This window comes from Tauraco erythrolophus, chromosome 3, assembly GCF_009769465.1.
Source record: "Tauraco erythrolophus isolate bTauEry1 chromosome 3, bTauEry1.pri, whole genome shotgun sequence".
In the NCBI taxonomy this organism is placed as follows: Eukaryota; Metazoa; Chordata; class Aves; order Musophagiformes; family Musophagidae; genus Tauraco; species Tauraco erythrolophus.
Genome location: NC_141467.1, coordinates 10947596 through 10970628, shown reverse-complemented (window position 1 = coordinate 10970628; position 23033 = coordinate 10947596). Strand labels below are relative to the sequence as shown.

Genomic DNA, 23033 nt, shown 5'->3' with positions numbered 1-23033 from the left:
CCAATGATCCACAATATTAAAACTAGCAGAATCGTTTTGTTTTGATAAATCTTCATGTCCTAAGGAATGCAAACAATCTTTTAAGTATCCACATATTGATTTCCCATTTCTATAAACAAATGACAGGTGATAAACAAAAAGCCTGTGATGTCTGTGCTTACTCCCTAAAGAAACTGTATTACCTTTATCCTACAAACGAGTAAATTGCATCAGAGTAGTACAGAGGCAGTCACACAGAGAGTGTGTATTAGTGCTGAGAACAGAACCGGTATTTCTGAGTCAGGAGCATTATGTGCCTTATAAACTCAGTTGTAAGACAAAACTTATCACACCTATTTAAGCAACAGAGCCCTACAGATGGCCCTTACCAGTCAAATTAGGCACGCTCTTTAAGTGCTCTAACTTCACAAGGTTGGATTCACCAGGTAACCGATTAGTGCTGGTACAGGATGGACTCATGCCCACGCAGTCTGGATAATATGCAGCTAGAAAGGGAGCTGCCACACTGTCTTTCAGCAAAGGAGGGAGTATGAGCATGGAGTACCACCAATGGTCTGAAACTTCAGCCACTCTCTGGCCAAGCGGAGAAGTGAAGGAAAGAGGGGAGAAGAGAACACGTCAGTACTTTGAAAACGTTGGAAAATGAACCAATTTCCCCCCTCCCTCCAAAACTGAGACCAAAAGCACCAGAAGTAGCAATCTCAGAATTGCAAGTCATAAAGACATTTTCTCTCCCTCTTTCCCCTTCCTCAGCCTGACACAGAAAACCTGTAGCGTTAGTCTTTTCCTCAGAAATGGAGCTGAAACTTCACAAACTCCACACCCACGTGGAAAGCAAACAGATGAGACATGCCATGACAACACATCTATGCCTTATCAGGCCCTTTATAAAACATTTACAGTTGTTTATGCATCCAGAAATCTGAACTTAGAAAAGTCTATGCTAACTGATCAATTTAATTTAGATTCTACTATCCCCATCAAAGGCCTTCTAAAACCCTACAAAACGCTAATGAATCATCTTTAATTTACAAATCAAACGTGCATTAAGGAAACAAAAACACAAAGCTTCTACAAGAGTCAACAGTAAGCTTGAACATGTTTCCTGGGATAGAGGCACCTCAGGTACACTTGCCAACATTGGCTTACTGAACATCAGATGGTACTAAATCTGAAATGCAGGGTTACGTGATCATAAACCCATTGCAACACCAATGGACATCAAGCCTAGTTTTGTATTATGAGGGAGAGGAGAGAGCAAACATGTTCTGATCTCTCACAGTCTTCAAAAAGAGCACACTAGCTTGACTAAAGATGGAAACCACCTGCAAGACAGGGAAATTTTAGGATGACGAATTTTATTTGAAAGGTGGCAACTGAATACTGTTTTGCCTGATCAAAAATGAGAATTAGAAGTAAACCTCGAATCGCAGGCCACAACTCAGAGACACGACGAACTGTCTGAAAGCTAATTGGTATGGTAAGGGAAAAGAGGAAAAAGATGAGAAAGTAGAAGACTCCAGACTGCTGCAAATAGTGTCTGACAGTTTCCTGAGCAAAACGCGTTAATATCATCATAATTGGCCAAAGGACCAAGAAAAGGAAAGAAATATGCCGTGCTTTAAGGTTGCTTTCGTATTCTAGGACAAATGAGGAGGAACGGCCACTACTCACCAAGTCCTCAGGCATGGAACACTGGTCTGAGCCCTCAGTCTGAAAGAAAAGTGAACGGTATCAAATACAAATGCATCAAATACAAAACAAAGTAATTTGTCTACAGCATTTTTGAGCTTAAAAACCAAACCAATTAGCCTTCTGTAGCACAGATGATTTTGTTAGTAAAAATAAATAGTAGAGAAATGCATAGTTAAAAACCACAACACACCATAAAGCAAAGACATCTCAGAAAACATTTCTCGTTTGTTAAGTTAGTTTCTACTGATCAGACACTAAAATACACATTCTATTCCATGAAATGGAGTGGAACTGCAAAAATTAAAAAAAATTTATAGAAAAATTCCAGAAACATCCCACGCTTTCCAGAGAGACTCTTCCAGTCTAGACTATAAAAAAAGTTTCTCATTCATTTTAAGAGTATCTTTATCACAAAGATTCAAGATTAAAAGCTGACCCTTCAGATTTTCCTGTGGTCAGTACTTTCAAGTTATGTTTTTTTGCTATGGCACTATAAGGACTCCCTCAAATTTCAAGAGTTATTTTGATGCCAAAGCTGAAAGTTTTCATCTAAAACCCCATGACAGACTTGTTAGAAATTAATAAAAGCTCATTAAGCTTTTCAGATGCTTTCCTCAATAACGAAGTATGGCCAAACAAAACCAACATAAACATTGTGGTGTATGTCTATTTTGTACATGCTGATTAATTATTCCATAGCTTTGGAATGAAGGATTTTACAATTGTCTGTGCAGATAAAGACATTCCAGATACTTGTTTCTTGACATTTCCACTTGGGAAACAAAAAGTCCAAACAGCGTGCAATCCTGTCACCGGGCAGCTCTCCAGGCTATCGGACAACCAGTTTGACATTAGAAACATTAGGCAGCAAACAAGAAGGAATTAATGTCCGCAAACAAGAAACACCAACTCGTTGTTAGGTTTCGATATGAGTGAAACTCTTCTGTGTTACCTTAGTGGAATTGTTCAGTTTCATACCACATCTGTAGGTTTTTGCTATCTGTGGTGTCAGCTGGATTTCCTTTGTCAGCTGACGCCATTTACCACAGTCTGGCTTTGTGCACTGCACCTACAAGTCAAAAAACAAACATGTTTTTACTTGTTGCTGTCTGATTACAGATAAGATTAATGAAGCGTAACTAACCAATTAGAAAGGAGAGACATATGAGGAAGTTGTGGGATATAATTGTTAAATTTGTTCTCATGCAATCCTCAGGTCATACTTTGGTACACAGAAACCTTGTGCCCATCTCCTGTAAGACTGAATTTCTCCACAGAATCGAACTCCAAAAGTAATTCAACACCCAGTTCCTATGGTCTTCGGCGGGTTTTGCAAGCATTACTGCAAAAACACATTTTTCACCACTTCAAAAACAGTAACAACCCCACACACACACATACACACACCACCACCAGCAACAAAATTCCTTCCATTCCAGTCTCTCTTCTGCTTTCTTTACCAGGAAAATACAAAGTCTGTTTTCATAGTCTTTCACACTCATACTTTCCTATAGCTGGCACACTGCCTTTTCCCCACCACGTCTTATTCTACCTGAATATCACATCTTAGCTGCTACTGCACTGAAAAGCAACAGAAGGTTGTTCTTTGTGGGGTGTGGAGAAGGTCTCCAACAATGCAGGAGCTGATCAGAATTAATCGTCTTGAGCTTTTTCACGGTCCTCTAATACTAGAAAACCCCCACAAAAACTCAGCTGACCTGCTGCTTGAACACAGAAACTCACATCGGAACACCACATTGAAATATACCCGGTTAAATAAATCACCCTCCATCTTACCCAGTAAGGAAGCTGTTGATCTGCCATGAAGGCTTTTGGACTGGGCTCACTTTTACCATTACTTGTCCAAATTCTTTTCCAGGCAGTGTATTTCTCATAACCATCTTTATGGCTAAGAAGAAAGAGAAAAGAAAACAGCAAGCAGCCAGAAAAGTGAATATGTAATTAATTTCAAGGACCAGCAGTTATTCTAAAATTAAACATTTTATATAAGGACAGAAGTAAGGCTGTAGAGTGTCCTGTATTTTTCTTATTAAAAAAGGAGAAAGTCAGTTTTTTATGATAGCAATAAATTGCATCTTGATCACTATGTCCTCTTGATCATGAGCATGCTTCCCAGTATCTAAGGCCTGGACTGAGTCACAGGTACTGCTCGGCACGCAAGCACCCAAAAGTCTTAGTAGAGCTGGACTCAACTCCCACTCAAATGGGAAGGAGCTTGGAGCTGGAAGCACCCTGTGAGCCTGACCAGAGTCTTCACAGTCACTGAATCACAAGAGTTAAATCTGCTTACTGATTTGATGTTACAGAGAGGTAAGCTCTCCTGAACTCACACTGTAAAGTGAACTTGCCTTATAAAGGACAATAGATTTACTTAAAGCTGTTCTCATAATTTAAAATTCTCTGATGTTTTAAAAAAGCCAAAAGGCTACAGAATAACTGTACACACAGACCAGCTTGCCTAAACTAACCAGTTTTGTTCACGCTGCTATGTTTAAGCTGATGATTGGTCCATACAACACCTGCAGTTCTAGCACCAACATCTAAGCCTCAGTTTGAACAAAGCAAGCACAGAGGACAAGTCTTTGTATGATGTTTATGTATACGACGATTCAACAGTTGTAATATCTGCCAAATCTTAGTAAGCACTGAAAAGGCACAACCTCGATTGGCAAATCTACCTTCGGTAATAGTGGTCAAAACATTCATTGCAGAAGTGTTCCCCACAGGAAAGATGATACCATCTAGACGTATACCCATTTTTAGCACATCTGTAATGCAGGAGACATAGAAATAGTTTTATGATACATTTCGAAAAAAATCTTTCTATTGACAATAGCACGATCTAGAACGTGAACAAACTACTCAGGACAAGCCAGGGCTTTACATTACATTCATGAAGGCTGACTTGCACAAGGCACTGCAGTCATTCAAATAACAATAAGATCGTTTCAATTGTCTCAAACATTTCCAGTTTCCAAACTAAGCAACGCCAGATGCAAAGGAGGCAAAATGTACACAATGTGCAGTTGTATAGTTGGTCTGCCTTCCAGCAACCTCCCGCTAACAATGGTCAGCTGAGCCTGTCTTTAGTACCCTTTAAGCAGACATTTCCTGAACATGAAATACATTTGCTCTTACACTATGTGCTGTGACCCACTCAGCGTTTTGCAAACATCTACAAAGGCAAAGTCCCTCTCCATAGGAACTTACGCTTCCTTCATTCCGTTCTGTTCTGGTATTAGTGCAGTCAGGGGAGGGATCATTTAAATTGGTATTTTTCCTGTACATGTGATCAATTGATTCATAAATCATTGAAACATCCTGTCCCCAGAACAACTGATGAAACTATAAAGGCAAATCTGAACACAAAACCAGATGTTGCCTGTTTTTTTCACGTGACCAAGCTGGCTGCGATTTTAACCCAATGGCAAAAAACCCTGAGGAAGCAGTTACACACTCTGGGCATTTATTCTTTACTACTCTCGGAAAGAAATATCCATTGGCAAAGATCAGACAAAGCAATCGCTCTTCACTTAGAAAACTCTCATTAAACTCAATGAAATGGTTTAAGATAAATGCACGAGGTAGAAAGCACGAAATAAAAAGCAGTGATCTAAGCTACTAACTGAAATAGCTGGCCATGAAATGATCTCATCTCAAGTAATGTTGAAAGTATGTACTTGAGGGTGCGGGGGGGTGGAAATCCAAATATTAAAATAACAATTCAAAAAGATGACTAAGCAGAATCTATTGTTTCCCAAATGAAAAAATGTAATATCACCAATGCTGATCTCTCAGGTTCTCGTTTCCCTTGCAAATCTCTTACACAACTGCCAAAACACTCGGCTTTGCTGTGACAACATCCAGAGCGCATTGACCTTCTGCCACCAAAGAACAATCCACATAGATAACGAAGTGAAGCGCTAAATTACTTTTTATCATTGGAAAACAAATAAAATAAGGAAAGTTTGTTTCAATTAGCCAGGGAGGGAGGAATGCTATATAATTACAGTCTGCCTACTGCATAATTAGAACTAACATGTTGCTTATTATAGAGACACCTTGCCAGCATCGTGCGTTTGGTACCTCCATGGTCAGAATGTGAAAAGATTTGTGCGAGTACACAGAAAGCCACGACAACTTGAGAACCAAGAGTTCAGATAAGTACAACTGTCTCCCAAGACCTAAAATCTCAAGGTCAGCAGCTCCTCTCAGACTGCCAAGCATTCTAACGGAAGAGTGATAAAGACTTTCTGCAGTAAGTGATGGTTTCATTTTCAATTTTGAAAGCAAGTTTAGCTTCCTCGGATTACACTAATACGCTCTCAGTTTCACAGAAGCAAGGCATGTTCCAGAAGACACCATTAATAACATAAATAAGCGTATTCTAAAGATATTCTATATCTGAATTAGCAACTTGCACAGTAGAAAGTTATGCACGACAGGAGTAACTTGTGACACTTTCCTGGCATCTTAAGACTCATATTAGTACCTTTCGATTCTCCCTCTGCATTTAGAAACGAAGGGATTTTTCAGAATGTAGTTAGGATCCTGAACTTCAGCTGCAAGTTTAGAAAAGTCCATGGAAAATGCAAATAAAAAGAAACAAACCTTTCAGCTGCACTGGCAAAGCAAACGGGACACGTTGCAGTGCATCCAGCTTTTTCACACTTTCTATATTTCTTCTCTGATGCTTCATCATCATCATCTGCTGCTTCAGCCGCTTTCTTCTTCACCTAATAAATAATAGCTGAAATCTGACCAGATATGACACAAATGCATCTTCTACAAAACGGCATTCAGACAGTTTTGCAGCTTGTGGGCAGCATCAAATGGTTAAAATGGCACTAATGAACATTTTTGTATCCATTGTGAAGTAGCTGCAGCATGAAACAGCTGTCAAAGCAGATCAGTTTTTCTACCAAAATAAAAACCCAGTAAGGCTGGAAATATCATTTAAAGCTAAAAATGTATTGCCTTAGTCTAACTGATGCCACTGAAGAAATTAGAAGCAAAGCTTCCAGTTCAAATCATATTTTAAGCTCCATCACATGCTAATGAGTCAAGCCTCATGCGTTCATTCTATTTCTCCTTCAGAAAATCTCATCTTCACATACTTACTGGTATTAATTAGTGGCAATCTTATCTGCGCCTCAAATACAGTATTAGGCTTGGGGGTTTTTTTGGACTCCAAACAGAAAGCTGTATACCAAATGTCTCTTCTGGGCCTCAGAGGTACTGTGCATTGTGTTGTTTTAGGCCTCCGTCTGGATGGGCAGACAGCCTTGTCTGGCTGCACAGAAATCTGTGACTGTATTTTTAATACATCAAGTACTTACAGGTTATATTGAGCATTTGCCTTTTCTGAAGATTGTTCACAAATGAGACACTTTACCCGCTTATTCACAGAATTAACTAATTCTCCCTCTCTTTGGATAAGTATTCTAAGTCTTAACTTATCCACAATGAAGCTTGCTTTCTTTATAAATGTCAACAGAAAATAAAAAATACCAGAGTACAAACCCATGTGTTTTTAAATTATTATAAATACCTGTCTTCCAGAACTCCTCAGAGGAAGGTTGTCTGGAGACTGGTCTGAAGAACATGCCTTTTTTTTCGTTCGCACCCTTCCAGTTGACATTGTATTATTAGATCTGCAAAAAATGGTAGGCAGTGGTTAAGGAAAAAAGAAAAAAAATTGCTTGACTTTGCAGAGCTGTCTCATCACCTGGGCAGTACAGCCACTCATAACACTACTTTTGTCAGAGTTACCTAGGTAAGAATCTGTTTAGCTTGACAATTAATTCAGGAGCAAAATGAGAATGAGGCATTATGCGGAAGGAACAATACTACTATTTTAAACTAAATTCAGAGTTAAGATTAGATCCTTGAGTACATCTTGACAGGCTGTTCCAGATCAGCATACCCTGGATTTCCATAATCTGATTTGCATTGCGTGAAGACCTGCCCTGGAATTTGGGCTGGCAAAGTGAAGAGACATCAGCTCATAATGCGGGCATTGAAATACCACTGAGTAACGCTCGTCCTGCTAACTACTGATTTATTGGTAGCAAGAGATTTGCACTGTAAAGCACTTTTCCAAACAGTGTACTGAAGAGATGTTTAACACCAAGTCAACAACTAGTTCCAAGAACTGCACACCCTCCCGCGAAAGTACAGCAGCATTTAAAAATCTAAACTCCAGCTGCATTGCAATTAGAGGTGATTGGAACATTACAAACTTTGTTGTTAGGCCTACTATAGGAGAAAATAAAAGGTTTACAACACAAGAGAGCTCTATAGCTGTCTGACTACATCGCTTGGAACACGGAAAAGACCACGCTTTATCATGTAAGCTGGAAAGCACAGAGTGTGAGAAAGCATGCTGCAGCAATATGAAAGTATATTTAAAAAGACATTATCAAGGCATTCTTTTCACAGAGAGTAAAACACAAATAAAGAGAGCCTAGAGGAAGAATTAAATCTAAATATGCTCCACCACACACAGAAAGGAAGTGGAAATAAAACCCTCATACTACAGAACTGCATCATAAATGTTATCTTGTTGTAGTACAGATCAGTTTGCAATACTTTTTTTTAAATTATATTTGAGACTTCTCAATTCTCTCTGTTCCAGGCTGCATCTTCCTTGTTCAAGCTGACAGTGATGGACATGGTGACAGTAGCTTCGTTCAGGAATTCTTCTAAAAGTAAAGGTAATAGGAGGAGACAATGGGCATTGGTAAAAATTTTCAAATGAAGCTGATGCAAATCAAATAAATTGGCGCTTTATTCTCCTCTCAAGACAGGAGGAGTTCATTTGGGAGGGGAAATCGCATGATGATACCCACGTAAGTGAAAAATTATTTCAGACAACTCAATACAAAAAATAACCTTATTTTTTGTATGCACTGCCCCCAGTTATAACTAATTAGAGGGAAGAAAAAAAGAATTAAGTCAATTTTTATTACCTAAAAAAACCCCATGACTCTACCATAACCTACCACTGTATGGGGGTGGATGGGGTTGGGGAGCAGAGAAAGGAAAAACAACCGGTTTTGTTTACATGAGATTTCCCTAAACTACTGTGTAATGCCCCAGGAAATGGTGGCTTTTTTCCCCAGGAGCTTTCCTTCTGGATCAGTGGCACAACAATATCTCTTTCTATCAGCTTAGCTTCTCACGCTAGATAATCGTTCCTATGTGCTGTTGCCTTTACAGATGGAGGGGATGAACTACCTCACTGCTGAGCAAGGCACCAGCCGACTCACTTGGGTGACTAGCAGGCGATCACAGTCTGCTGCTGCTTCATCCAAGAAGGTGAAATGACATGCAGCCCTTCCGTTGCATGTATGGGGTTAGAAAAAGAATAGGCAGCAGTTATCATTCACTAAGGTTGGTAAAAATATTTAAGATGCAGAGAGGCCTCTCATTTTGAAAGGCAGAGGCCAGTCGTAGAGAACCACAAACATATTTTTGCTCTAAGTACTACGGGAGGGGAAAGAGGGAAGTGGGGAGAAAGAGAGAAAGAAAAGGAGATTAGTTTATTCATATAACTGCAAACAAGGCCATTGCTTCCAGTTGTACGCCACTTTGTCCTCCAATTCCCCTCCCGAAACAAGCAACACTCCGAAAAAAACCACAAATTTTTAAAGAACAAGCAAAACATCGCTCACTTTACTAAGCTTTGCATGACTCTGCATCCTAAAAGCATTACCTTACTGGCTGAGAAAATAAGCCCTTTAAAAGGAGAGAGAGAGGTGCATAACACGCCGTCGCATTCTGTGACATTTCGCCCTGTAACGCGTGGCCTACGTGGGAAAACACGGCGGGGCGCAGCCGGCAGCAACTTTGTCGTTGCCGGGGGGGTGAGGGGGGACACGACGGCACCCGACAAGCCGCCCTCTCGCTCTGACACGGGGAGGAAGGGAGAGCAGCCGGACAGACAGACAGACGCGGGGAGGTGGGACGGCGGAGAGCGCACACCTTCAAACACCCCCCCCCGAGGGACGGCGCGGCGCCCGGCGACCGCGGTGACAGCCGCCGCCGCCCCGCGGCCGGCGCTCTCCGGGGCAGCGCCCGGCGCCGCGGCCGTGACAGCTGGCGGGAGGGGGATCCCCGGGTGGAGGGGTGCCACCGGGGGGGATGCCGCCGGGGGGAGGTCCCCAGGGGGAGCGGGGGAGGCGCTGCGCCTGGCACTCACCTCAGGGCCGGGTCACTCGGGGGCCGGAGACCACATTCACGCGTGTCCGCGCCGCCTCCTGCTAGAGCTGCAGCGGGGGAGAGAAGGGGGAAGGGAGAGAGCGGGGAGAGATGGAGAAAGGAGGGAGGAGGAAGGGCGAAGCGGGGAGGTGAGGACGGGGGCAGCGCTCGCACCTGCCCCGCCGCCCGGGGAGAGCGGGCCGGCGGCCTGCCGGCGGGCGCTGCAGCCAGGGGAAAGGGGTCACTCACAGCCGCCGCCATCCCCACCGCCATCCTCCGCCTCCCCGGTGCCGTGCACCCTCAGCCCGCCTCCTCCTGCCGCCGCTTCCGCTCTCCGCGGTGCGTAGCGAGGGGGAGGGCAGGAGGCACCGCCCCGTCCCCTCAGCCGCCTCACGGGACGCGCCGTCGCCGCCGCCGGTGCCTCAGGGCAGGTACCCGCCGCCGCCGCCGCCGCCGGGCGGACGGGGGGCAGCCGAGGGGGCGGGTGAGGCGGGAAGGTGCTGCGCCCCGCCGGCTCCTTCCGGCTCCCCTGAGCCGCGGACCGCCGCTCGCCCCCGCGCTCTGCCCGCGGGCTTGACGAGAGGGGGAGAGGAGTGTCGACGCCTGCCCGCGCCCTCACCGGGCCCGGGCCCGCGGTTAACCCTCCGGGCCGCGCGGCCGCCGCCGTGGGCAGCCGTGCGCGGAGCGGGAGGTCATCGGCGCCCCCGCAGCGCTTCAGCGGGTGCGTTGGAGCGGGCTCCGCGCCGGGGGGAAGGCCGAGCCCAAGGCAGCGATGGGAAGAGCGCGCGCTCCAACACCTTCGGTACATGGAAATAGTCCCAAGTATAATCTCTTCAAATGAGCTAATTTTTTGATTTGGTCTTGGGACGTAAGAGCCAGTTCCAGACTGCTGAGTGTGGGTAATTTTTCTCTTTTTTTTTTTTTTTTTTTTTCCACAGCTGCTAGCATTCCGCGGGGACGATGGAGCGCTCGGCAGATGGATGCGGGGCCCTGGAAGGCGCCGACATCGGGTCACAAAAAGACAGGGTGGTGACTGAGGAGGAATGGCTGCAGAAATGGGAAACGGGTAACATTGGATTCCACAAGGAGCAAGGGCATCCGTACGTGACTGTGCTCTTCTGCCCGAGCTGTCTAAAGAAATGCCGGGAGATGAATGACTCGGTCAAAAAACTCTTAGCAGAAAATGGAGCGTTTACAAAAGGAAAATTATTTTGCATAGCTTGAAAGTAAAATAAATGTAAATATTTTTATGACGTACGTCTGTCGAAGGCAGAGAAAAGAAAGGATTGCCTTGAATTTAAAACTTCTCTTAAATCAGGTTTTAAACTATAGTGCTTGGATAACTTAAGAATCTTAAATTTTCCGATGCAGAAGCTGTGCACTGCTGTTTGTAAGTTATGAAGCTGGGGCCTAAAACAATATGCAGAGGGCATCTGAGCAGTTATTGTACACTGGAAGAGGGACCTAAGAAAGCAAACTTGATTATATAGTCTTGCAACCAGTGAAAGTTGCATTTAAGATATGTATAAGTAATTTGCTTGATATAGAAGTTTAATAATCTATTGTGGCCTTTTTCAAAGTGTGTTGGTTGGTTTGTTTACTTGAAAAGACAAACAGAAAACAGAACAAAGAGAAATGTGTTCTTTTCTAGCATAAATTGCATTTACTTTCTACGTAAATGGAAAGTGAATGTTTTTATTTTACATTTTTATTTCTAATGAAGCTTATGATGCTTCTGTGAAGCAGGTTGAACTAAGAACCTGTGTTCCATCACGGAGTTTGCGTGTTACTAGCGTAGTGTATAGTACTCGGCTTTTAATGTGCCAGCACAAATACAGTGCTAAGTAAAACCTGTCTGTTCTTCCACAGGCTCCTACAGAAGTACCTGGATGTTCTTTTAAAGGGCAGGAGTGGACTGAGGATATTTTTCCCACTTTGTGGTAAAGCAGTAGAGATGAAATGGTAAAGCAGAGATTATAAGAGCAAAAAATCTTACTTGATGTGGGGAGGGAGGGAGAGAGAAGGGGAATTCCCAACCTTAATTCGGCCAATGGAAACGTGCTGCATCTCTGCTGGTAGGAAAGCAGCGTCACTGGAGGCTGAAGGGAGGAGGAAGTTTGGTTTCATTTGCTGGCATTTTGTATAGTAGCATAAATGCCACTGTGAGGGTGGTGAGGCACTGCAACAGGTTGCCCCGAGAAGTTGTGGCTGCCCCATCTCTGGAAGTGTTCAAGGCCAGGTTGGATGAGGCTTTGAGCAACCTGGTGTAGTGGAAGGTGTCCCTGCCCGTGGCAGGGGCGTTGGAACTGGATGATCTTTGAGGTCCCTTCCAACCCAAACCATTCTATGATAAATGGGATGGATAAGGACTAACCTGAAAGTCCTCCTGATTGTCCCAAGTTCAGCTTGGGGAACGCCGAATTTGTGACGGACAGAGTGACTGAAGCTATGCCTTTACCACTGCTTCTTTTGGTGACAATGCCAGCTTAAATCTCCCACAGCGAGGTCGGCTGTGCCAGAGCATGTTTTCAAGGGGCCATGTGGCATGTCACACTGGGAACTTAAATGATTTGGGCTAAATATAACTTCCTCTTTTTTACATTTATTATTTTACTTTTACTTTTTTGAGTGGGTTATATTTATAATTAGGAGCTGCATAAGCCAGTGGGTTTTTTGTTGGAGGGAGGGGACACAAACCAAAAAACCCGGACTGAACTGCATACTCAAGGAACCAAATTAGTCCCAGTTCTCAGATTTTATCACGGTAACTGCTTACTCAGCGGACAGCAGGCTCCGACGCAGGTTGCTGTTGCACTGAGCTGCAGCAGTGAAGAGGTTGCTGCACCCCGCTGCCTCTTACTGCTGGGTGGACAGCGTGCCTCAGCTGCTGAAGCTCGGAGCAGAACATACTTCTGTAAACCAAAATGGACGGTTTCTCTGTGTAATTAACTTTTTTTTTCATCGAGTTCATAGAAATAAATCAGTAATCCATTGAATCTAAATAAAGCCTGTAAGTCCTTGTCAACTGAGTGGTGCTAATTTAAGCCTAGATCGTGGAGGGGAGGCGTTCAATAAAATGTGAACGCTCCGGAAAGTCAGGATTAGACATACCAGTGTGTCCTGCAGCCAGGGTTTCTCTAATGAATAAATCCTGCATGGGAGGTATGCACTGGGTAATGGCCCAACCTGTGGGCTTCACGTAGACTTAGGACCTCTCTCTGCTGGGTGCAGGCTGGCGGACATGGGACACAAGGTTGTTGGTGTGGAAGTCAGCGAGCAAGCACTGAAGGAATTTTTTGCGGAACATGGTCTGCCTTATTGCAAGGAGCCAGTCCCAGAGATTTCAGGAGCAAAAAAGCTGCAGGTATGTTTCCTGCATTGTTGAATGATCTGGTGTGGTTAATCATGCGGTGCAGGCATAACTGAGCAAACAAGTCACTCTGCTTTTACGCCTCTGTCTTACTGGTAATCATTCACCTTTCCTGAAGAGGTCTGAAAGGAATCTCTTGAGTCGTAATTTTGGACGGAAAAGTTCTTCTTTTGAGCTTCTTACTTTGACCTTCTTTTCTTATGACATTGAAGCACTAAAATGCAAAGTAAACGTATTTTAAAATTGGACAGTTGTGTGCCTTGATAGAGGCAGAACCTCTCTGGAGGGGATCAGGAGAGGTACCTCAGTAAAGAAAAACTAAAAATATTTCTCACAGTTTTTTCCCATTACACCTGAGTGTATATTTAAAAGTACTATATGTGTATATTTTAAGGTATAAAGTATAAATATTCACTTCTAAGTGTAAATATAAGTATATATTCAAAGATATTTTACTGATAAGTATTGTTTCCTTTGCTTTTTATTGTAGAGTACCTCTGGGAACATTTCGCTGTACTGCTGCAGTATTTATGATTTGTCCAGGTAGGAATACGCCATGTGTTCTACAATTTTCTGTAATCAAAGATGTATTAGTATTGTCTTATTATTTTATTTGAATCTGCTGTAAAGATTTGAAACAGGTCTTCTCAAGAAAACTCGTTAACTTGTATGAGAAATGTGAATATCTAATCTCCAACAAAAAGTAACTCTTGTTAACTATTAGGTAAAGATGCAAACTCAGGACCTTTAAATGGGCTTCTTGTTCTGAGCCATCCTATGAAAAGTGTAGAAAAGTGTTTGCTTTTACAGTAAAAACAAATTATGTTTAATTTTGTTGATGGATTGTACAAAGCAAAACCCTAGAACAATCCCTTACTCGGAGTAGCTTAGTAAAAATAAAGAGAATACACCAGAGGGGTCTTCTTAGCCAGCTTTTCCTTTGAGTACTAAATGCGTTTTTTTTCTCAAACTATTGATTAATGTATACATAGGTAAGCTGCACCTATGGATTATACATATCCTCTACTTTACTTAGCATACTTCTCTTGATGGGCTTGAAGTACATTACGTCACTCCAGTTTATGTGACCACTACTATCTTGTCAAACACCAACTCTGCAAGTGCATTGACAAACATGGCTCGGCTTGCTAATGTCTTCTGAAGGATTTTTGGTGCTAATATGTCCTTATTTCTTAGTTAAAAGACACAACAGAAAATGCAGAATTCTTCAATACAGTGTGCACTGCTGACTCCTGAAATATGTTCTGACTCATTGTGCTCTGTGGCCTCAAGCGTTGCTTCTCAGAGTTTGTGGTGACTTTGCACCTGACCTTCTGCTCACGTGTCAGCTGGTGGAGGAATCCGGAAAATCACCGAGTTGTACAGAGACTGCGAGAGGACTTAGGGCTCTCTCTAGCCTCTAGCATAGAAGACTCTGCCTTGGACAGTAATGCATCTGGCTTATTTATTTATCCCCAGAAGTTTCCCAATAGTGTTGGCAACAGGCATATTTAAGTCTGTCCTAAAATGTCCTCAGACCTAGTTTGGTGCAGAGGTAGCTGGAGAGTGGAAAGCGTACGAGAAAGCAGTGTTGTTTCTGGTTTTGTAATGTGTCTTGTAGGAAGCTGAAGGTATCCAGTGTCCTGCCCTGTAGTTCCCTCCCCTTGGAGTTCTTACTCAGACGTGATTTTCCCTAGATTATAAGGTTTTTGTGAAGTTTTGTTTGCTTTTCTTACAAACAACTGTGAGGAACGCGGTTTTGTTTTGTGGCTGTTCAATAAGAAGAAGGAGGTCAAGTCTTAATCTTTTAGCTTTTCAGAGCTACTACATATGCAGGTGTAATAGGTAGTTTAGGACACCAGAATACAGTGCTTACTGTATGATCTTTTTTTAATTTGCATAAACTGGAAAAAAGAATATTCATTACTAGAGTCCAAAGTCTTTTAGACGATAGGCTGTTGCTAAGACTTCTGCTGGTACAGCTGACCCCAGTTGGTTTGAATAACATGTACATAACTAGCCCTGCAAAGTGAGTGCCGTGAAGCAGGTGGGCTGTATATGAACGTGACTTTGTAGATGCTGCCTGGTTTCCTTCCCCACCTTCCCCCTGCTCCTTGCTGTGTAGATCCCTATAAATCCTTGCTGTGAGTTGACAAGTTGCCCAGGGGTTGCTTAAGCGTCTTGTCAGCAATTTTTAAAGAATTCGGTTCTAAGTTTTGTAGCAAGTAGCATGGTGAAACCCGTAACTTCCATCATAACAGGGTGGAATAGTACTATGAAATAAACCAAAAATAGGTAATTAATGACATTTTCAGTGTGTGTTACTGGGTCCAGTGCATAGTTTGTCATCCACGAAATAAATTGACAGATGCATGTTCTGGATGCATGGTTCTGTTCTGGGTGCAGTAGTGGTGAAAGTGTGAACTGCATTCCCTACGGCAGGCAGCAGATACCTGTAACTAGAAAAATGCACACGCTCTTCTAGTTTCTATGCACAGACAATTTGATTAATTACCCAGTAATTATGGAAATTAAACTTACTTCTCTCTTGCTGAGGCTGGCCTGCAAACAAATCCTTTTGATCTCTATTAGCCTAGCATTCATTAGGGAAAGACCCAGATGTGCTCCTGACCTTTGTCAGAATGAGACATTTCAAAGACTCTTGCTAGTTAACAAGTAACAGGAATTACTGCTCTTTGTGGGAACTCTGGGATGTATGTAAAACAGTTATATTACACAACCATTGTACCTCCTAATACAATTATGGCTGCAAGATTTGAAAAAAAAATTAAAAATTGCATCAACTGAAGCTACTAAACATTATGCAGAGATAGAAATTCACAACTTGGGATTTCTGCAGATATGTGGATTTCTGCTTTGCATGTTAATTTTTATTAGTTGTAGTAGTACCTAGACTGCGATCTCTTGTCCTACATATCATACAAACACATAGCAGGAGAGAATGCAGGGCTAAAAGATTGGGTAGTGACACAGTGAAAGGTACACCCAAGAGGAGTGCTTCCTAACACCTTAGCTTCATCTTGACTCCACATCAGGATGTAAGACAGCCGTGTACCTTTTTTGGCCTTTTCCTTCTGGCTTGGTTCTCCTCAGAAGGAAATTGGATGTGCGGATGGGCAGGGAGCACCCAGATACTCAGCAGGTCCTGAGATCTGGGCGATCAGGACTGGAGGAAGGCCACAGCAGGAGGCTGCCTGCAGCCTGCGATGTCTGTGGGCCCCGATAAAATCAGTGGGGAGTAGAATACATGAAATGTCTGTATGGAGCCACCTCCACCATTCCAGTTAGACCAGATTAAAGTTGGGAAGGAAAACCAAGTGCGAAAAACGTCAGGAGCTTGCCTAAGGTCAGGTAGCAGACTCAGCCATGCAGAGAGGAGAACAGCCTCTAAGCCTCAGATCATCAAGTTTGTCACCTGCCCCACTAGACTTGGCTTTGTCCCCCTCATGCCCATTACATGTTTAACTGTCTCTTAAAAAATCTCCCTTCATTTAAAAGGCCGGTTATTTAAATTAGATGCTCAGTCTTGGCAAACTTTAAAAGAAGTGAGGACTGAAAAGTATTATCATGGCTTATCACAGCAGAGCAGGAATTACAGGATCAGCTTCTAGGTTAGATGTCAGAGATTTAGCAATGTCATTGCAATGAAATGAGCAGTGGGCAGGGAGAAGTTGTGGTTTAACCTCAGCTGGCAACTAAGTACCCCACAGCCACTTGCCCACTCCCCACCCAGTGGGATGGCAGGGACAATTAGAAGGGTAAAAGTGAGAAAGAAACTTGTGGATTGAGATAAAAACTGTTTAATAATTAAAAAGAAATTTAAAAAAAAACTTGTAAGGAAAAAACAAAACAAAACGAACCAAAGAGAGACGAAAATAAAACCTAAGAAAGGCAAGTGATGCAAATGAGAACAACTGCCCACCACCAGCCAACCAACTGATGCCCAGCCAGTCCCTGAGCAGTGTCCTGCCCCACCAACCTTACCCCCAGTTTTATTGCTGAGCATGACATCATGGTGTGGAATACCCCTTTGGTCAGTTGGGGTCAGCTGTCTCAGCTGTGTCCCCTCCCAGCTTCTCGTGCGCCCCCAGCCTGCTCCCTGGTGGAGTGGGGTGAGGAGCAGAGAAGGCCTTGATGCTGTGCAAGCACTGCTCAGCAGTAACTAAAACATCCCTGTGTTATTGACACTGTTTCCAGCACAAATCCAAAACACAGCCCCATGCTAGCTGCTACAAAGAAATGTTAACTCTACCCCAGCCAAAACCAGTCCAGAAGCCAAGAGAGAGGTGATGCAGTTGGGATCTGACACCCTCTCAATAAGCAGAATATTATACAATTCCATACCATATTTTTCTCACTAAGTAAACTTATTTCAGACTTTCTTTAAAATTATGCAATTAACGTTATTACTACCTTACTCTCTAAACTCCTGTTTTAATAATTACCAGAAACAAGGCTCTTCCTTCCCTGCCAAATGCTCTGATCCTTAGCGTCACCCAGTCTGCTCTTACCACCCATCAATAAAGATACTTCCCGATAGTCTTGGCTGTTTGCAGGTTTTGGGTGATCGCTGAAGCCATCTGCCAGTGTATCCAGGAGTGAAAATAGTGTCTGTGACAGTGGCAGACTGAGGCAAGCAGCAGTGTAACTTAGCTTTTCTAGCATTAAAGGAATTACAAGCTGAAGGTAACTGTCCTGGGCGTGTAGCTGGGAACTGAGGTGTCTGAATTACTGGGTGCGCTGAGTTCAGTGAGTAAAGCAGCGAGGCACCTTCTTTAACCACATTTGGAATAATCCGTGGGTTTTAGGTGGCCAAGAACTGCCGGCGTGCTGAGTGCGTTAGTGCTGCCTCTGGAGTCACGGCCAGGTGTGATTGCCAGAAACCCGGACTTGTAGCCCGAACATGTTTAAGCGACTTTCCTTCCTCCCCACTTTGTCTCAGCACCCCCTAATGATGGGGGAAGGCGGAGCAATTCCAGCATCTCTTTGCTATGGCAGCAGAGCCCTGTACCACGGGAGTTTCTTCGGTTCCATACTGTTTTGGATCATGAAAACGCTGGACCATAATAAGAAGGTGGTGAGGGATCTGCACAACTACCTGGAGGCTCCTGATGACTTCACAGAAGTATCTGAGTAAAGATGAATGTGCCTTTTTAGTATTTTAAGCCTTTCCTTATCTCCCTGTAGCTCCATAGCTGGCAAGTTTGATGGGGTCTGGGACAGAGGAGCTCTGGTAGCTGTGAATCCGTGTGACAGACAACGGTTAGTAAATTTGCTTTGTGACTGTCTTGTCTCTGATGTACGCAGTGACACATGTTTTTCCTCCTGCCTCTTTCATTTAAAGGAGTAGCCTACACAAGTTCTCTACCACAAGCATTGGCCGCAGTTGCAGAGGGCTGTACTCTGGATGTGTGAGCTTCCTTCAGGAAGCCGCCCTGCCTCTTGGTGGGAAAATATGTGGTTTGTTACAACCCAGCAGAAGCAGAGCTGCAAGTCTAATCTGAATTTTATTATTTCCTTTTCACTCCGTCTGCTTCTCCTCTCTTTGTTCTTTTTCCCCTCGTTTTCCTTTATTCCAATTTTTCATTCTTGCCCATAGCCAACCCAAGTATAGTTTGACCTGACCCCCAGGATTTTTTAATTAGATACAGAATCTTGAATTCACAATAACTTTAAAAGATCAGTACTGTATTGTGTACTGTATTCTAGACTGTGGCAGATGAATACTATGTTTTGTCTCTTAGTTTTGAGATCAATATGCAAAAAAAAGATAAACGCTTGTTTATAAGGAGTAAACAGTAACCTCTCTTTGAGCTGTTTCTTGTGTAGCGTGAATTTCATGCTCATGAAATTCTTACGAAGCTTTGCTTCGTTTCTGTGCAGTTCAGTTCAGGTTGTCTCTGCATAGAAATATGTGTTACCTCTTTTGGTGAATATTTTGAATGCTGTGCTTGAGTGTCTGTATGGTATAAAAATAATAAAATATAACTTTCTCCTTTTAGCTATGCCAGTTTGATGATCACCCTAATGGAGAAAAATTCATCTTACCTCCTCGTTACCGTTTCATATGATCCAAACAAACACAAAGGTGAGAACTTTGCACTGTTTGTGTTTTGATTTTGCATGTTTTAATACAAATTGTGTAGAGATGTGGTAGATACCTTAGTATCTTCCCCAGGTTTTTTATCAGCATAGCTTTCTCAGCTGATCACACCAATACAGCTGTGTGTTAAAAACTTTAGATATTGACCAAGCTTGAGACTAAATTTTCTTTCTCTCTAACATTCAGACATGCTAAGGGTGAGTGGAGGACAGGCATGGTATGTTAACAAAGACATGAAACTGGAAGTGTGGCTGTGACAATGAAGCTGGAAGAGTGAATGCTTAAAGGAATATCCTTTCTGGCCTAGGGAGCTTGAAGCACTCCCAAGAACATCGGCTTCACTCTGTTTACCTGATACTTGCAACCCAACATGTTGCCTGTCTTATGCCTCGCTCCTAGCCATTACCATGGTCTGAATATGCTTGGAAGAGGTGAAATTCTTTAAAATCATAAAGCATTTTTTCCCTTTATAACTTTTATTACATATGAAAGTCTGAGATATTTTAATTTTTTGTTGTTGATTATTAACTCTCAAAAGAAAGAGATTTCTTGCTGCTTTTGGGCTCTTCAGCATAATTATCCCTGAAAAAACATGTCTTGTTATCATAAGCAACAATAGTTTAATTCATTGCTATCCCTCTCACATTATTCAGCTTTTAGCTTTAATGATGCCATTGTAGTATAACAAGATTGTTGGCCAGATTCACACAGTGCATGAGAGTGGTTGTATCCACGGCACGTTCATGTCTTCTGACAATGTGGCTACCCTGGCTGTGGCCTGGAGATGATGCAGCAGTGGCACCAGAAGCTGTTTGGTGGCCCACCAAGGTGCCACGAGTTCATGGATATGGTGATTTCTGGTTCCTGCAGGTGCTGTGAGTGATGGGGCTGGCTGGCGCTCCTGCTCCAGTGTAAATGGTTGTTTCCTTCCTGTGCCTTCTCTCTGATTAGCTTTACCCACTTTCTTCCAGGCCCACCATTTTACGTTCCTGAATCTGAAATTAAAAGCTTGTTTGGTAAGTAATATTTCAGCTAACCCTTAGAATTTTTTCTCGAAAACACATACATGTGTTTATGTGCTTCTACCTTGCCCTGTGAGAAATGATAGAGAGTTGTTTGCTTCTTATCTGAGGGGTGCAATCATGAAAAATATCGGGGGAAATAAATATCGTTTAGCTACAGGGATTTTCAAGATTCTCAGCTCTTCAAAAGATAGGAAGAAAACCCAAGAGACATACACTGTGTCTTTCCTCCCCTTGGCATCTTTTCATTTTCCCAGGATTCATACTGTACTCGGTGATCTTTTAGCTGCAGTCTTAGTACCATTCGACCCTTTCGTCTTTCTCTGCACCTCATCACCAGCTGCCCTGGTTTTAGTACAAGGCATACCAGTTCCACAGTCTTGCTGTACTTTTGTAACCAAAGAAGAAAAGCGACATGCCATGCAGAGAAAACGCTAAATGTGCAACTCAATCCCTCAAAATAGGGAAACTCAGAATTATGGCAGGATTTTAATTTTAAAAGCTCCTCCTGATATGCTTTGATACTGCACTTCTTTTAAATTTATGACTTTCTGAGACCCCTGCAGGGTCTGTGTGCAGTGAGTCATTGGCATGGACAGTTGCATCCCGATGCAAAGGAGACGGATAATTTTTCCCTGGTGCAATGGTGCCACTGCGTTAGGGAGTGTGAGGAAATCTGTGGATAAGATAATTTAATTTTTTTTTTCCTCCTGATAGTTTGTGTTTTTCAATGACTAATCATTCAGTAATTCGTTACTCTTTCCTCCTTTTCAGGCAACCACTGTGAAATTAAGTGTCTTCAAAAAGTCGATGACTTCTCAGACAGACACAGACAATGGGGACTAGATTATTTTCTGGAGGTGCTATATATATTAAAGTTTATAGGTTGATTAAAACGAGTTAAAATAACTTACCTCTCATCTTGCTTTTGTTTTTATCTTACCTTTTAAAATGAGACGTGTTTTGGGGCACTCTTAAAGCAAGCTTCAGTGTACAGAAAAATGCCTGTGGAACATTTTTGCCCATTTTGCTTACCAAAGCAGATCTCCTACATAATTGCCTTCGCTGCCTTGGGATGAGCTTTTCATAAACTCCGTGCACAAACAAGCTTTTTTAAAAGAGTCTCTCTTCGGTATCAGTTCAAATCATCAGAGCTAGGAAAAAAAAGAAACGTTGCTGTTCCTTGTTGGCCGTTGCCGGCCAATGCTGTCTGCCCAGCGCTCCGCGGGTTGGCCTCGGCGGCTGGCAGCCCCAGGAGCGGTGGCAGCTGCTGGTCAAATACCGTGTCGCATGACGCCAGCCCCGCGCCAGAGCGGGCAGCTGGGCGCGAGAGGCGGGATGCTGGCACGAGTGGCTCCTCTCCGTCCTCGTTAGTCGTGATTGCAAGTCAAGAGGCGAGCTGGCAGCGAGCGGGTGAGAACACCCGAGGGGGAATCATCGTCCAGCAGGAAAGAGGAGCGAAGTGAACCGGATGACAACAAAGGAGAGAGCAAGGGGAGAAAATGGCCCTGCGGCTGCTCACGAGCATGCTGCTCCCTCCCTTGAGAGCCCAGCTACGAGCAGGCAAACCGGTGCAGGGCTTGTAAGGTGGGAGTGTTCAAAGAAAGCCTGCAGGGCTGCCACATGTCTATCCGAACACAAACCTTCCTTTGAGGGTCTTCTATCACCCCTCTGTGGGTACTATTGCAATTTTTAACAATTACAAAATGGGGAGTCTCAAAACCCTTTCTTGCCCTGGCCACCTCCCCTTGGCAGCTCATTCTAAAAAACGCTGGAAAGGTGCTATGTAGTGTGTTGTAATTCCCCAAGACTTGAAGGCAAGTAAAGGCCATGGGGATTTTGATAGCATTGTAGTCCCAGAGCTGCAATCATGTCTGATGATTTTTAGCACAGCAGTCTCCACGCTACAGCCCGTTGCAACTCGTGATATTGCTTGTAGCTACTGGCGCTTCAAGGTGGGGTTGACGGAGAGAAGAAAGGATGTAGCTGGTGGCCCAGCACAAGCTGGGAGCTGCTGTTTTCGGCTATTTTAACTTCAGGCCAGTACTGCAGCTATGAGATTAAAGCGTCTCCTTCCTCTTGATCCAGAATTTTTTTCCAGATGCAGCGTGAGAGCCACTGAAGCTTATCTCAAGCTTGCAGATACATGACGGGTTCACACACACAAGGCTGCTGCGTGCTCAGCAACGTCCTGCAGAGCATTCCCAGGTACGTGACAACCTGGCACAGGAGCAATGCTGCGTGCCCAACGAGCCATTTCGGGATGTGAAAAATGCCTCCGCCGTGCGCGTACCGTGCAGTTACTCCGAGAATACGCCGTAAATACACCTTGCAGGACAAGCACGTGCTGTCCTTGCACCTTAAAAGACACGTGTTCGTAAAACAAAACAAAACAAGCGGTTACTCGTGATTAGCGTCAATAATTTCGTCACGTGACCCCTTCCTCCCCCGGTACGGGCATAAATGGCACAAATAGCACTCGGAACGGTGTGATAACTTTTGTTGACGGGATGTTTTGTAAGTATCTGGGGAATATTTTAACCGGGGGCGGAGCGATGCTGCCGGCGGGCGGGTGCTGGCGGTCGCCGGCAACGCCGCT

The 23033-nt window shown here is 43.5% G+C and overlaps 2 protein-coding genes across 8 annotated transcripts in view; one reads left to right on the top strand and one right to left on the bottom strand.

Annotated features, from left to right (window-relative positions):
- The window catches only part of KDM1B (lysine demethylase 1B), a 28903-nt gene extending 18704 nt beyond the window's left edge, over nt 1–10199 (bottom strand). Inside the window, exons 1-8 of one of the 2 annotated variants that reach the window (XM_086608461.1) lie at nt 10168–10199; nt 9920–9986; nt 7268–7370; nt 6328–6452; nt 3493–3604; nt 2648–2764; nt 1675–1713; nt 369–573 (exon numbers count right to left, since the gene is read on the bottom strand). In XM_086608461.1, coding sequence (XP_086464587.1) covers nt 369–573; nt 1675–1713; nt 2648–2764; nt 3493–3604; nt 6328–6452; nt 7268–7357 — 688 coding nt within the window. In that variant the 5' untranslated portion in view covers nt 7358–7370; nt 9920–9986; nt 10168–10199. Of the gene's footprint in view, nt 1–368; nt 574–1674; nt 1714–2647; nt 2765–3492; nt 3605–4394; nt 4485–6327; nt 6453–7267; nt 7371–7488; nt 7548–9919; nt 9987–10167 lie in introns of those variants that run through there. The other variant, XM_009990019.2, reaches the window with a different exon arrangement.
- TPMT (thiopurine S-methyltransferase) lies at nt 9655–22974 on the top strand. 6 transcript variants are annotated; one of them, XM_086608463.1, is made up of 9 exons: nt 9655–9679; nt 10857–11018; nt 11788–11880; nt 13150–13282; nt 13779–13831; nt 18497–18571; nt 19312–19397; nt 20384–20428; nt 21209–21348. In XM_086608463.1, exons 2-9 carry the CDS (start codon nt 10879–10881, stop codon nt 21322–21324), a joined length of 741 nt encoding a protein of 246 aa, XP_086464589.1. In that variant the 5' UTR covers nt 9655–9679; nt 10857–10878; the 3' UTR covers nt 21325–21348. The 6 variants fall into 6 exon arrangements, with proteins under 6 accessions (XP_086464589.1, XP_086464590.1, XP_086464588.1 ...); XM_086608464.1 differs by lacking the exons at nt 9655–9679; nt 21209–21348 and adding exons at nt 10320–10349; nt 22523–22974; XM_086608462.1 differs by lacking the exon at nt 9655–9679 and adding an exon at nt 10320–10349.
- Nucleotides 22975–23033: the final 59 nt, after the last annotated feature.

Bases quoted from the DNA above. Each gene is read 5' to 3' on its own strand.
- TPMT (XM_086608463.1), top strand. From the start codon at position 10,879: ATGGAGCGCTCGGCAGATGGATGCGGGGCCCTGGAAGGCGCCGACATC. The intron at 11,019-11,787 runs GTACGTGACTGT...GTTCTTCCACAG, and splicing joins CACAAGGAGCAAGGGCATCC to GCTCCTACAGAAGTACCTGG. The intron at 13,832-18,496 runs GTAGGAATACGC...ATCTCCCTGTAG, and splicing joins AGTATTTATGATTTGTCCAG to CTCCATAGCTGGCAAGTTTG.